The sequence below is a fragment of the Camelus bactrianus genome, chromosome 11, assembly GCF_048773025.1.
Source record: "Camelus bactrianus isolate YW-2024 breed Bactrian camel chromosome 11, ASM4877302v1, whole genome shotgun sequence".
NCBI lineage: Eukaryota > Metazoa > Chordata > Mammalia > Artiodactyla > Camelidae > Camelus > Camelus bactrianus.
Window position 1 is genome coordinate 44,628,521 of NC_133549.1, and position 16,256 is coordinate 44,644,776.

A 16,256-nucleotide genomic window follows, 5' to 3' on the forward strand; every position below is an offset into this window, starting at 1 on the left:
GATCCCTCAGGAATAAGCAGCCACTTGCAGACACCTCCCTTGTTCTTTTTCTTTCTGGGTCTGAGGCTGAGTTTGAGGAGCACAGGTTGCGGGGGAGGGTCCGTCAGGACCCACGTCCAGCTGTCTCCATTATCAACCATCACCATACCCTCAGGACAGGCTAGTCACTTCACCTCTTGGAGCCTTGAGTCTCATGAGGCTACAATTACATAAGTCAAGGCACGGAAGGCATTTAGCACTGTTCTTGGCACATGGCCAGCAGTGTATCGGGAAAGTAATAAACACTGATTCTTTCCCCACCTCCATCTACTAGGGGGCACCTGGTCTCCTACAATTCAGAGCTTTGCTCCTGTTATAACCCCAAGGCCAGGGGGCCAAGGGAATCAGAAGTCCTCAACTAACCCCCCCACCCCCTGCCTGCTGCAGAGCTGAACATCAATCTCTCCTGGCCATTTTCTTTCAGCCACAGCCTCCAGCTAACCTTGAACCAGGCTGTGCTTAACAGGTCTGGGTTTTTTTGCACTCTCCTCACCCCTTTTGCAGGAGTCAAGCAAATTTAAACTTTCCAACCTTCCATGCTGGGCTGGTGCTATGTGGAATTTCCTTTCAAATCTCAGCTCCTATGTCCCCATCCTGTCCACAACTAGTAACCCTAGTCATCTTCAATGCTAGTGCAGTTACAAAACCCTTTCTTGTCCTCTGGTTCCCACCTAGATCTCTCAGAATAAAAGCCAAAATCCTGAAAATGACCTGCAAGTTGCCCCGTGAGCTGGCCCTCCAGACCGACCACTGCTCACTGACCTCGTCGACTACTACTCTCTCCCTCGCTCATTCCACTCCAGTCATACTTACCTCCCTACTGCCAAAGCGCAATCCCACCCCAGGGCCTTTGCAACTGCTATTCCTTCAGTTGGAACGCTGTTCCCCAGGTATCTGCAGACTCTTTTCCTCACTTTCTTCAGGCTTCTGCTTTTCTCCCTTACATGAAATGGCAACCCTTCATCCCTAGCGTCTACTGTTCCCCTCACCCTTATTTGTTTTCTTCATAGTGCTTATCAACAACTGACATATATTTAGCTGCCTATTTGTTTATCATTTTCTCCTCCACCCTCCACCAGAATATAATGTCCATGAGGTCAGGGTAGAGTTTATTCAGTGTCATATCCCGAGTAGCAGAAACAGCATCTGGCATGTAGCAGGTGTTGGATAAATATTTGTTGAATGAGTGAGTCCCTAAACAAACCATTACCTCATTCGGAACTCGCAACAGCCCATTTGACGGATGAAAAGTACTAACGCCCAAGGTCCCATCCTCAGTTACACAGGGAGTGAAGACTAAGTTAGTCCCAGGCCTTGGCCTCAGAGGTACATTCCTCTTCTGGCGAGCGATTTTCATACCATCAGGATTTCCCCTGACCTTTAGCCTGAGAGGAAATGATATCGCAACTGGACGAATACCCAGAGGGCTTGGAGCTGGCAGTGAAAGGCCCGGCAGCTGCAGGGAGTGTGTGAGTGGATTCTGAATTGGCCAGAAAGGCAGCGGTCGAGCAGGATGAAGGCATGCAAGAATACAGCGTGCGCCTGATCCACCGCCAGCGTCAGTCCCCAGAGGGGAAGTGGTGGTCAGCGTGTCAGGAATTAGCAGGTGCGAGGGATCTCTTCCCTGGTTGTCTGGGGCCATGGCATTGGGGTCCATGTTTAGGACCCTTCCTTGAGCAGCGTTGGAAGCCTGTGAGCTTTGAGGCACAGGAAAGATCATCAGGCTTCTGACCAGGAGACTGTGTCCTGACCCCTCAGCTTCCCTGATGGGCTGGCAACCCCGGGCTGATCACTTTGTGTCTCAGTTTTCTCCTCTGTCAAATGGGGTTACACTTCTTCTGCCATAAAGAGTTTTAATCAGGGTCAAAGGGGAGTTGGGGAAACTGCTTTGAAAGCTGCACATTTCTAAACAAATGCAAGAAATAATTTTGCACAAGTAGATGCTTTGATGTGGTTTCACACGTATGATAGTCTCTCCTGGATACAGGCTTTGTCCTCGAATCTGCTTCCTGGTGTCGCAACCTACCCAGCTCAACCCCCAAATGTAGGCGTTATTCCTTCCAATCCCTGGTATCTAAGTCATCAGCCTCTCCTATTGCTCTGCCTCCAACTATAATCTTAATATCTCTGCCTTCCAGAGCCTTCCTCTCCGCCCACCCTGGTCAGCCCCTCCACATGACAAGCTCATTCCTGATCCAGATTCTTTCCTGATTATCCTTCTGCCAGGATGCACTGACTCAGGTCTCTGTGTGGCTGGCTCCTTCTTGTCTTCCAAGTCTCAACCCAAATGTCACCTCCCTAAAGGGCCTTCTCTGACCACTTCTAAGCAGCTGCTCCAGTCCACTCTACCACATATTGCATTTGATCTTCAGAGCATTTTCTGAACCTATAATCATCTTATTCCTTTATTTTCTTACCTACCATTATTACCCAGCCACCCATTTGGGGCATACCCACCTTCTGTCTTGTTCACTGCTGGATCCCCACTGCCTGGGACTGTACAGGGCTCCCAGTAGGTCTAATAGGAGATGCTGATTGAGCATCTTCCTGGTGGGGACAGATGTGAACCTGGTTTCTAGATGATGGCTACTGGCAAATAAGTACACACATCACCGTCCTTGACTGCAGCAGGGTCTCATTTATAAAGTAAACACAGCAGTTTCTAAAAGGAGACTCACCCAAGAGGGGAAACCAGGACGCTTGTTTTGGCCAAGGCAGCAGCAACTGCCACATCACATATTCAGGAGCAGCACTGATGGACATCTCCTTGCATCCCATGCCAGTGACTCCAGAACAGGAGAGCGTCCTGTTTGCACTGGGCTTTCTCAGGGAGGTGGGGGTGAGGATGCTGACTTTGGGATTTGCCTGTTAACTTTGTATATTTCACTCCAAGTGCCCTTGAACTGTTGGATGAGAGGATGCTTTTATAATGTGTGAACCATGTGCATGGTTGTAAGAAAGCGGGTTCTGTTGGACCTGAGTGTCTAGAACAGTACCCAGCACATGGTAGGAGCCTGGTCATCCTTTGTTGAACAAATCTTTACTGATCCACTGCTGATTCTGATCATCTCACAGGTGACCAGATTTGTTCCCTTATTTCCTGGTGCTGGGGCAAAGAAGCCTGATACATCCTTACATTTCTTCTCTTCTTTGTTCTGTTAGGTGGGCTTGGAGAGCAGCCATCTGAGAGCTGGCTGAACACTACAGCCACGAATACTAGCCACGAGGAAGCTAGAGAGGGTAAGGAGAGGCCCCACCAGGCCTGGGGGTACTTTTTGGCTTTTAGTTGTTGTAAAAGTCACATAACGTAAAATTTACCATTTTAACAATTTTAATGTGTACCATTTAGTGGCGTTAAGTACACACGCAATGTTGTGCCACCATCACCACTATCTAGTCCTGGTCACTCTCCATTTTCCTCTCCCTGCCCTGTTCCTGGCTTTGGGAACCTCTTATTGTACCTTTTACTTTCAATCTTGGTAGACTAGAGGCAGTGAAGTCTGGGATGAGGGAGTGTGTCCCTTTGTTGAGAGCGGTGGGCAGGCTGCCAGAGAAAAGCATAAGGGTGGCATGTGGTTGCTCGGGGACTGGATGGCCTTCAGTTAAACTCTGCAATCTGGGCTTGACTTTTCTCGCTAGTGCTGGCTGGTGAGCTAAAGGCCCTGAGAGCTGAGAGGAGGGATGGTGAGACTTTGGAAACTAAGGGTCTGGCAGAATGAGTGGGTGTGGGAGGCAAGGAAGGAAAATAAAGCTGCGGTGGGGCCTGGGCTGCTGGGAGAGGAGGCTGAGGGAGTGGCTGTCTGGGCAGGGCCACCAGTCAGCAGGTGCCTGCCTGGAGGTACTACCTCTGCCTGTCTGCACACCAGCGCTCTAAGAGTTCTCTCCTGGAGATTATGGGCAAGTGTCTCACTGGAAGCCTCTCATTTTTTGATGTGCAGGAGGAGAGAGGTTGCTGGGCCTCTATCTGGCCTGAATCCTGCAGGAATCAGGGCTCACTGCCAACAATGGCATTTCTTCTATGTAAAATTAACTCAGAGCAAAAGGAATCATCTTTAAATGCCAGAATCCTGTGTTTCAGGGATGCACAGGGATCCCATACAGAGATGAATACAAATCAGTATTTGCTTTATGTTATAGTTTTGCTTTAATGTGACTGTGTATTTTACACATACACCTACATATATATAATTTCACACAAATGCATAGATATGATGATATCATCATATGCTTTTTATAGTGTTGTATTTTTTTTTTCTCTTCCCTTTAATTTGGCTTCCGGCTTCACTTTTTTCCCACATACCACCCTTCTACTCTTCCCCGGGAAATATATGCTAGTAACTTGGTATGTATCCTTCCACATTTTTCTCCATGCACATATATTCATATCTATGCTGATGTAGAGACAGACACACATACACAGATAAACATACATATAAGCACATAAACATATATATGGATATAAGTTTTGTCATTCTTTAAAAAATGGGATCATATTTGATACCTGTTTTTTATACATTATGCTTTTCTCTCTCATCAATCCCTCATGGCAAACCCCATCCAGGACACTTATTCTAACTTCAATTTATTCTTTTGAATAGTCGCAAAATATTCCTGGTATGAATGAACCATAATTTATTCAATCCTTCCTTTATCAGTTAATACTCACTTCGCTCCAAGTTTTTGCCATCATAGACAATACTGCAGTAAAATTCCTGAACATAGATCCCTACACACTTAGTATGTCTTTAATAGATGTTGCTAGAATGCATTTCAAAAGCTGTAACCATTCACATTTCCATAGCAGTTTATAAGTGTACTCCTTTCACCATATCCTCCTGGCCCTAGGTGTTATCAGTGTTTTTAATAATGTAAACAGTAGCTTTTTTATTACTTAACTTGTATTTCTCTGACTCCTGGTAACTTTTAGCATCTTTTCCTACCTTTGCCAGGAAGTCCTTCCTCTTCCTGTCTGTGGCCCACTTTTCTATTGCTGATCCCCTCTTATCAATCTGACCTCGTTCAGAGAGGCAGATTCTTTTGCTCCCACTCCCCAACACCAGCATTTGACAAACATGCATCTAATTCTCAGTCACACTCCATATTGCTGGGACCGTGCGCAGGGTCCCCTTAAAATCTGTATTTTTCTGCTTTGCTTTCTCAAAGGTATTTTGACAGGCGTTTTCAAGCTCCCAGACATCTGGCAAACTCAGTGTCACTTCATTTTGGCCACAGGAAACCAGCACACTTAGTGGTAGAAATGGAGCACAGGGTTTGGGATGAAACCAGAGAGGTTTGCCATCACCCTTCAGTGATGTAGATGCTGTACCTAATTTTTCCTTCACAATTTAAGTGATGTATTACTGCATAAAAACCACTCCCAAACATAGTGACTTCAAATGGTGATTTGTTACTTTTCACGATTCTGTGGGTTGCCTGGGCTCAGTGGAGTGGTTCTTCCACTGATGTCAGCTGGAGTCATTCACTTGACTGTGTTCATCTAGCAGTTGGGCTGGGATTAGTGGTCTAAAAAAGCTTTTGTCTCATATCTGGTGCCTCAGTGTGCCTCCTCTTGGCTCCTCTATCCACGTGGACCTTCACTATTTAGTTGTCTAACCAGCCAGCGTGGCAGCTGGCTTCCCAGAGGGAGGAGGCAGAAGCCACCAATCCACTTAAACCTTGGACCCAGCACTCTCAGAATGCTACTTCTGCCACATTCTATTGGTCAAAACAAGCCAAAAGCCAGCTCAGTTTCAAGGAAAAGAAAATAGATTCCACCCCTTAATGTGAGAGGTGGCATGAGCTCACAGGGTTGAGAGGTGTGGCCATATTTGGAGACTATCTACTGCCTTCCCTCACTGCATCTTACCTGCTCACCAGCAATAGCTGTGTCAGGAGGTTTAATGTTTGCTAGTTTATTGGGTATAAAGTGACCCAACCAAATAAACTCAAACACTCAGACACCCTTGGGTTTGCATCTCAGCTCAGCCACTTAGTAGCTACCACCTTGGATAAGTTATCTAACTTCTCATCTAAGGCTTGGAGAGAATTTGAAATATATTAGAAAGATTCATGCAAAGTGCATAGCCAGGTGTCTGGAACTTGAGGTACTCAATAAGCAGAGCGCCTCCACTTCTTCCTCTCCGCTGCCACTTCCAAGAATTACATTGTCCAGCATTGAAAGTGCATCGTCCACCTCTGGACTGGGATTCCACAGCTGTTCAACAGCTGCACAGAAACACAATTAAGGATGACAGGAAGGAATCAGGCTGCTGCAGCCCATTAAAATTCTGCCTCTGATTGGGTTGTACACGGTACTCACACAGTGACAAGAGATCTTCTTGAGTATTTTAAGGAGGATGATGACAGCACTCTCCCACCCATGCCCCACACCCCTGCAGCTGGCTGCATCCATAGTCTCCAGCCCCTCATATGACCCTGGTTTGTTTGAAGAGGATAATGTCAAGGTTAGGCCAGTTCCATGACTGTATTACAGCAGTAGACGAGCAGGTCTTTAAGCATCCAGGCCAAGCCTTGCATCCTGAGGAGGAAGGAGCCCCCAAAGGTGAGGCGAGGTCAGATCCTTTTTGAGTGTCCCTCCAGCCTTCCCATCCATCCGGCCAGGACACTGTCTGGCACCAGCCTGGAAGCCTCTTGTTTTTGTTTGAATTAAATATGAGACAAATTGTGTCAATCTCAGATTCCCCTTTAATTACAACCTGCCCTCCTTCCACCACCCCCAGAAAAAGAGATTGCTCAAGCAGGAGAAAGGATCTGAGGGAAGCCCCTGGCCCGCTGGCTGCCACAGCAGGTTTATTTCCTGGCATTATGTGGCTCCCCTCAGCCCTGACGGTGGGGATTTTTTGTGCTTCCAGCTTTGGGGAGGGCTGGGGGGCTCAGAGAATTGCTCACTCAGCATCCACCTGGCAGACCCTTTGGTCTGAGGAGTCCTCCTCCCCTGGAGATGAGAGCTCAGCCTGCATTTGGGGGCTGATAATGGAATTAATGAAATGGAGTGTGTAACTGTACCTCGAATGAAGCTGTGACTGTTTTGATAGAGTCTGATTTCCAGAACCACATTCATAAAAGAGAATAGACCTTCCACTTTTGGTAATAGTGTCTAAGGGCTTTGTGCTGAGGCAATCACTAAAGGAAACAGGTTGCACCAAAGAACAGGGATCACACAAACTTGGGCACAGAGCATCACGTGGCACCCGAACCCCTGAATGTTACTTATGTCAGCATATCTGCATGTAACTGTAGAAACTGACTTTAGGCATTCTTTCGAGCCTGTCCCCAAATGCAGATGTGGTAGTCATTACTGCAGCGCACATGGAGCCCTTACCATGGCCAGCGCTGGATGTTCATTGCCTGGTTCGATATCCACGACACCACCGTGCAGCAGGAAGGAAGGCTCAAGGGACAGGGGCTTGTCTAAAGCCACACAGGAAGTAAATGGCAGTGCTTATTTTGAGCCTAAGTCCCCGTAACTCCAAACCTCTTGCTTTTAACCTTTGGGTTCTATCAGTGGTTCTCAAACTTCCCTGCACTTTTGAATCACCTGGGGAGCTTGAAAACCCACAGATCCTTGGCTGTCCTGTAGGCCAACTGAGTCCCAATGGACACCAAATTTTTTTTAAAGCTCCCCAGTTGAATCCAATGTGCAGCCAGGTTTGGGAACCATTGTGCAGAATAATCCACAGTCTCCCTTTTCACTGAGCCTTTAAAGCTCACCGCAGACAAGGTGTGAATTTGCCCATCACCCGTGGGGTGAGGGTTATGCAGGTGGCTGGACTGTCGGGGTGTTTACTTCCAGCTTGGGAGGGACTGGTTAACTAATAGAAAATCTGCAGTTCCTTGCTTGAGAAGGCTGGGTCAGGCTTGGTTCTATTTATGACACGGCTGTGCCTTCAGCTGGAGACAGAACACTGAATAGCTATGGCCACTCAGCTTTTTCAGAGAGGGAAGAGTCCACTCCCAGAGCCAGAGAATTTAAATGGAGTTTATCCCCCAGACCACCCCACCCCCAGCGTGTTAAATCCTTTCAGACGCCCCTGAGCTCCTCTTCAAATGCAGGACTCTTGGACCATAATAAATAATTACATCCTTCTATTTGGACTCTGATTCCAGATAGTAGTAATCCAAGAAAATCCAATAATGACAGTTGCATTAAGATCCTTCTTCCAGGCTAAGCAGAACATCTGTTTAGACATATTTTTAATCGGCAAATGCTTCCTGTGTTGAGTCCTCGGCAAATTAAATTTCTCACTGGACCAAGGGGGAAGCTGTCATTCAATAACCCATCTCTGGAAATTACACCCCAGTCTCTTTCCAGGTGCACTTAAGATTTTCCCATGCTGACTCGCTGCACACAAGTCCTAACAATACCAGGTCACATGTATATATAGCACAGCTTGTCTGAGAAACATGGGATGACTTTGTGTTAGTTCCCCGAATGGAGAAGTATTTTTATCCATTCTCCAAAGGAGAGTTGGCGGCAGAGGAAAATTAAGAGACTTGTTGAAAACCATATGGGAAATGAATAACAAACTTCCACTTGCTACATCGCTGCCTGTGATTACTTAAGACATGATGATTCTCAGGATTTAAACATTAAGGGCTTCAGGGCTGCCAACATTTTGGAGTGGTTTCTGCCACAGAATTGTTTGCACTGTTGGTTGTTTATTTTTAGAATAACTCACCCATTCTTTAATTAATGAATTCAAGATCCAAAAGCACCAAATGCTTACCACCAACCAGACACTGTGCTGGGTGTGAATAGAGTGGTGAATGAACTGGCCACTGTCCCTGCCCTCACGGATCTTCCAGTCTCCTAGGGTAACTCACATTTGAAATCTGGATGCAATTTGGAGTCCTGGGCTGGGATAGCAAGCTGGAATCTCTGTAGAGGCCAAGCAGGTAATGCCCATGGGTGAAGTGGCTGGAGGGGACCCTGTGAAGTGGGAGATAGATTCTAGCAGCTGGGAAAATTTGTGCTCTGCCTGTAGGGAGCAGGTGCTACTTAACTGCTGTGCATTGTAAATGATGGAAGATGGGCCCACTGTTGCCAGATCTTTTCATCTTTAAAGAAAAACTAGAAAATCTGGATTTTTATGTGAAATTCCTTGATTTTTAAATGTTGGCTTCTCAAGTGAGATTTAAAAAAAAACAAAATACAGTATGGGCCAAAAATGTCCAGGCCAAACAAAACACATCTGTGGGTTGGGTTTATCCCAAGAGCTGCAAGTGTATGACTTCTGATCTAGAAATTCTAGCAACAGAACAATTATGTTCAGGTTTAAAATTGTATTAGATACCAACTTTCTGGCAACTGAACTGGCAGGGGCCCCTTTTGCAAACATCAAACTGCTGGGAAAAAATGTAACCTTCCCCTTACCCCAAACTGAAAATACGGCATTAAGAGCAAAGAAAAGAAAGGGAAATTGTTAGGATCAGAAGAGAATAGGGAACATAAACCCACAGAACTAAACTTCAGATGGTGGCACACCTATGCAGAGGGCATTGAAACTGGGCCAGGATTTGGGATACTGAGGGCAGGTGTTTCAATGACAATGTAACAATAAAGGTTCAGGATTTGTGGCCTTGCTCCCATGTGAGGCGGGGAGTGGAGACTAAGATTTTGCATAAAATAAGCTCCTTCAAAGGGTTTCCTACTCATTAAAAAAAAAGAAGACTAGAAAAACTCTGCCCAGTGGTTGAGAGGAGGGACAAGAAATCTTGCTATCTTTTCTAGGTTCTAAGTGGGGGTAAAAAAAAATCTTCTATGAGAAACTAAATCCTATAGCCTGTTTCTCACACAGGAATAAGTTCTCAATTTACATTTCCTATGTATGGAAATATTTAACTTAGAAATTAACATAAACATTGATCTAGGGCCCATAGAATCTGAAGAGACTTGAAAAAATGAAAAACAAGGTCACACTTACTATTGAAGGCATATGGAACTACCGAGGAAAGGAATAGCCTCCCTTAAAAGAGAACTTTAAATAAAAACATTAGAAACATGAAAAGTTAATCTGTGAAGGAGAATCAGCAGAGACAATAAATTAGAGAAGTAGTACCCCAAGATGTAGAAATAATAGGACAATCTGAGGAAGATTAAATAGGTATACAGAAAATGACTAAAGAGCCAGTGGAAGAATTTGAAACTATAGTGTGGGGAAAAAAGAACAGGTCAATTTAGAAGCCACTAAATAGGGCTTCTAGAAATGATAGCTATATTTATTGAAACTGGAATGGGAGAAATAGTATATTGAACACAACTGAAGAGAGAATTAGTGAAGTAGAAAATATATGTGAGGAAACCATACACATTTTTACCACTGAGAGATAGACAGAAAATGTGAAAAAGGATGAAGAGACATGGAGGACAAAATGAGACTGTTCAATAGGAAATCTAGAAAATGAGACAATTGCCGTAGAGACTGGGAAAGAGGAGGCAATGGTCAAACAGTTAAGGAATTAGGATTTTCCAGAATTGAAAGAAGATGTAAAACTTCAACTCTCTTCAAGAGATTCTCAAGCAGAGAATGCAAACAAATCCTCATCTAGCCAATTATAATGATGCTGAGGAACATCAAAGACAAAGGACAAAAGAAGGAAAACAGAACAAAAGATAAGACAGATAATGAGTGAAGCAATAACCATTAAACTAAAAGGATACCTCCTGTTGGTAACAATGAAGCCCAAAAGACATTGAAATACTATCTTTGAAGTGCTGAGGGAAACTGTCAACTTAGAATTCTATACATTCTCAGCTAAATTTTGCTTCCAGAGTGAGGATGAAATAAACTGAATGAAGACAAAATAAACTGAGAGAGCTTATTATCATCATGAAAGAATAATAAAAGATGCATTCATTTCCAGGAAAGATATTTGGAGATGCAAGAAGTAGAAGTAAGCAAGGAAATGGGTGAATATGAACATAGATATAAACCTATATTGCAACATATGAATCTTTGGTAATATTGACTAATTTGGGATTTTAATAAAAGTAAGTAGAAACTAACATGAAAAATTGGAGGATCTGTTTACAAATTAAAATATCTTAAGATGCTGTATTTTCAGAATGAGAATGGAGATTCTAATTTCTTTAGATATATCTTCTAATTCACTCATCCTTTATATTTTTTTAAGTCAAGAATGAAATGTTAAAAATTAAAGGCAACACTAAAAAATAGAAAAGAGATAATAGAAATAAAAAGTAAATACAGAAAAATATCTTAATTCAACATAAAGCAGTAAAGGAGAAAAAGAAACAGCAAAGAAAAAACAGCAAATAGTTAGCACAAAAGCCAAAAAAAGAAGTAAATAAGCCCAGGTATATCAGTTATAAAATAAGTGTAATTCAGCTATTAAAAGAGAGATTGTCAGGTTGAACAACAACAAGAAAATAAAATCTAGCTCTTTGCTGTTTATGACAGACACACCTCAAACCTAACTACACTTAAATGTAGAAATTCTCAACAATGTATTAGCAAATCAATGACAAAAATGTATAAAAATTGTACACTATAATCAAGTGGAATTTATTCCAGGTATGCAAGGCTGTTCCAACATATGAAAATTAATCAATGTAAGCTTACTATATATCAATAAGAGAAAAAGAAAAATCCTATGATAACATCAATTGATGCAGAAAAAGCATTTAACAAAATCTAACATATTTATGATAAAAACTCAGCAAATTAGGAATATAGAGAAATTATCTTAACTTGATAAAGAGCATTAACCAAAAACACCACAGCTTACATCACACTTAATGGTGAAAGTTTGAATCTAGAATCCTTCTAAGATCTGGAACAAGACAAGGATATTTGCTTTTGTATTGTTATTCAAAATAGTTCTGGAAGTTATAGACAATGCAATGAGGCAAGAAAAATAAATTAAAGGCATACAAATTGGAAAGGAAGAAATAAAATGGTTCCTATTATCCAAATTACATGTTTGTCTATGTAGAAGATTTCAAGGAATCTACAACAAACAAAAAATTTCTAGAACTAATAAATGAGTTTAGCATGATGGCAGAATAGACCAAAACACAAAAATGCTTACACGTGCCTAATAATGAATATGCAAAAACCAAAATTAAAAAAACAATAGCATTTATAATCACTCAATTAAAAACGAAACACTTGTACACTTAAAAAACATGTATAATATCTGTATACTGAAAATTACACAATGTTGATGAAAGAAATCAAGAAAGACCTACATAAATGGAGAGGCATACTGTGTCCATGGTTGGAAGAAAGACTTAATGTAGTAAAGATGCCGATTCTATCTAGATTGATCTATAATTTGAATATAATTCTCATCAAAATCACAGCATGATTTTTTTTGTAGGCATAGATAAGCTTATTTTAAAATTTATATATAAGCATAGCTAAAACAATTGTGGAAAAGAAGTCTAAAGTGACAGTAATCACTCCACCTGATATTAAGACTTACTACAGTCCTTCCTCAGTATCCCTGGGGGATTGGTTCCAGGGCCCCTCATTGATACCAAAAATCTATGGATGCTCAAATCCCTTATATGAAATGACATAGTATTTGCATATGAACTATTCATATCCTCTCATATACTTTAAATCATCTTCAGATTACTTATAATACCTAATGCAATGTAAATGCTATATATTTGCTGGTGCATGTCAAATTCAAGTTTTGCTTTTTGGAACTTTATGGAATTAAAAAAATTTTTTTCAATCCACAGTTGGTTGAATCTCTGAAATGAAACCCATGAATATGGAGGATTGACTGTATATAATTACAGTACTCAAGACAGTGTTATAGCAGAGGGATAAGCACACTGATCAATGGAATAGAGTAGAGAACCCAGAAATAAACCCAATTACTATGTGACCCAGCAGTTCCACTCTCGGATATTTATCTCAGAAAAATAAAAAGTTATCTTCACACAAACACTTCTACATCAATGTTCATAACAGCTTTGTTTGCAAGAGCTGGAAACAATTCAGATGTCTTTCAGCAAGTGAATGGTTAAACAAACTGTGGTGTATACATACCGTGGAGTACTACTCAGCAATAAAAAGATACTATTGACACATGCAACAACTTGGGTGAGTCTCCAGGGAATTGCGCTAAGTGAGAAAAGTTGATTCCCAAAGGTTATATACTGTGGGATTCCATTTAAATAATGTTCTTCAAATGAAAAATTTTTCTGAAATGGAGAACAGATTAATGGTTGAGAGTTTAGGTTTGGGTTGAGAGAGAGGGGGAGGGAGGCAGATATGACTTTAAAATGGAAACATGAGAGATCCTTATGGTGATGGAACTATTCAGTATCTTGAGTGGTGGTGGATACACAAACCCATACGATATAATTAAATTGTGTAGAATTAGACACACAAGTATACATAATGCTTGGAAATGAGATCAGTGGATGTCCATATCCCAGTTGTGATGTTGTACTACAGTTTAATGTTACTATTAGAGGAAAGAGAGTAATGGGTACACAAAATCTCTCTGTATTATTTCTTACAACTGCATGTGAATCTACGATTATCTCAATGAAATTTTCAATTTACAAAAACTATTTAATATACAGTAAACAAAAATATTGAACCTCAGCATTATGACCACTGCAAAGATCGTTTTATCATTTGTTGTGGGAAATCTAAATTGCTCACAGAATAATATCTGTTAAATGACTCATTTAAAACAAAAGACATAATTACACAAAAAGATTGAAAATAAGTGGATGGAGAAAAGCTATACGAGGCAAACACTGCTCAAAATAAAGCTGGTATAGCAATATTAATATCAGCTAAAATAGTCTTTATTATGGATGAACATTATTACAGATAAAGGTATTTAATGATAAAAGAAACAATTTAACTGAAACACTTAACAATCCTTAACTCATATTACTTAACCAACATAGCCTTGGACAATATAAAGCAAAAAATTTTTTTAAAAGGAGATGACAATTCACAATCAATGTTCTCAAGGTTGTTTAAAGCACTTTTCTCAGTAGCTAATACACTAAGGAGCCACAAATAATTGTAGGTAGAATATTTGAACAACATATGTAGCATCCTTCAACCATCAATTTTGGTGCACATTATTTCAAGGATGTATGGAATATTTATAAAATCAATCATGTACTGGGCTACAAAGCAAGACTCAAAACATCAAAGAATTGATACCTTGGAGCATGGGCCAGCATCCATGGCCAGGAGGCCAAATCCAGCCTGCCATCTGTTTTTGCAAATAAAACATTGGAACACAGCCATGCCCATTCATTTACATACTGTTTGTGGCTGCTTTCACACTACAATAGCAGAGCTGGGTAGTTGCAACAAAAAATATATTAACCACAAAACTTAAAACATTTACTGTCTATATTTTTATAGAAAAAGTTTGCTGACTCCTGCCTTAGAAGATAGGTCCTTGGAACACAAAGCAATGTTAGAGATCAATAATGCCCACATTTTAGAGACAAGTGTTTAGAAATTAAAAATCACACCTCTAAATAATTCAGGAATCAAAGAAGAAAGTTGAAATGAAACTTAGAGAACGTATCAATGTCTAACATTGAAATGCAAGTGTCAAAGATAGGATGCAGGTAAAGAGGAATCAGAGAAATTTTAGCCTTAAGTGTTAATATTAGAATATAAGGAAGATTGAAAATTAATGTGCCAAACTTTCTACTCAAGAAGCTAGAAAAGGATAGCCAATTAATTTTTGATAAGGGTGCCAAGACAATTCAATGGGGAAAAAAACTAGATTTTTCATCAAATGATGCTAGTACAACAGGATATTGCATAGAAAAGAATGAAATTAGACCCCTGCCTCACACCATACACAAAAATTAAGTCAAAATAATCAAAAACCTAAGTATAAGAGAGCTAAAGCTATAGAACTCTAAAAGAAAGCATAGATATAAATCACTATGAGGTAGGGTTAAGCTGTACAGGCGTACATCAGAAATATTGTGGTGTCAGTTCCAGACTACAGCAATAAAGTGAATATCATAATAAAGTGAATCACACAACTTTTTGTTTGTTTCCCATTGCATGTAAAAGTTATGTTTACACTATACTGTAGCTTATTAAGTGTGCAAAAGCATTATGTCTGAATAAACAAGGTATATACCTTAATTAAAAAATACTTTATTGCTAAAAATGCTAGCCATCATCTAACAACTCAGGGTTGCCACAAACCTTCAATATGTAAAACACAGACAATAAAATGAAGCACAATTAAGTGAGGTAAGCCTGTAATTTATTATATATGACACAAAAATCACAAGCAACAAAAGGAAAAAATGGACAAATTGAACCTCGTCAAAATTAAAAACTTTTGTGCTTCAAAAGACACTATCATAAAAATGAAAAGACAGCCTCCAGAACAGAAGAAAATATTTGCGAATCATATATCTGATAAAGATCTGGTATCCAGAATATATAAAGAATAATGATAACACTACAATAAAAAGACAGCCCAATTAAGAAATAGACAAAGGATTTGAATAGACATTTCTCCGAAGAAGTTATACAAATGACTAATTAGCACATGAAGAGATACTCAGCATCATTCGTCATTAGGGAAATGCAAATCAGAGCCACACTGAGAGGCCGCTTCACACCCATTAGGATGGCTATAATCAAAGATTGATGATAAGTGCTGGTGAGGATGTGGAGACAGTGGAACCCTGACGCTTTGCTGGTGGGAATGTAAAATGGCGTGGGTGCTTTGGAAAGCAATCTGGTGGTTCTCCAAAAGATTCAACATAGAGTTACCATGTGCCCTAACAATTCCACTCTTTGGCACATACCCAAGAGAACCGAAAATATATGTCCACATAAAAATGTGCATGTTAATGTTTGTAACAGCATTATTCATGATAGCCAAAAAGTCCACCAGCTGAGGGATGGATAAACAAAATGTGGTATATCTGCACAATGGATTATTATTCAGCCATATAACCTAACAAAGTACTGACACAGTCTATAACATGAATGAACCTTGAAAACATGCTAAGTGAAAGTGGCCAGACACAAAAAGCCGCATGATGCATGATTCCATTTATAGGAAATGTCCAGAATAGGCAAATCCATAGAAACAGAAAGTGGATTACTGGTTGCCAAAGGCTGGAAGGAGGGAGTGCTAATGGATACAGAGTTTCTTTTGTTGGTGATGAAAGTGTGGGCTTCTGTAGCGGTGATGGTTGC

At 40.9% G+C, this 16,256-nt stretch overlaps 1 protein-coding gene across 2 annotated transcripts in view; it reads left to right on the plus strand.

Annotated features, from left to right (window-relative positions):
* TLL2 (tolloid like 2) overlaps positions 1 to 16,256 on the plus strand; it is a 120,384-nt gene that overhangs the window by 46,687 nt on the left and 57,441 nt on the right. For both annotated transcript variants that reach the window (XM_074373837.1, XM_010971122.3), the window contains exon 3: positions 3,202 to 3,279. In XM_074373837.1, coding sequence (XP_074229938.1) covers positions 3,202 to 3,279 — 78 coding nt within the window. The remainder of the gene's footprint in view (positions 1 to 3,201; positions 3,280 to 16,256) is intronic.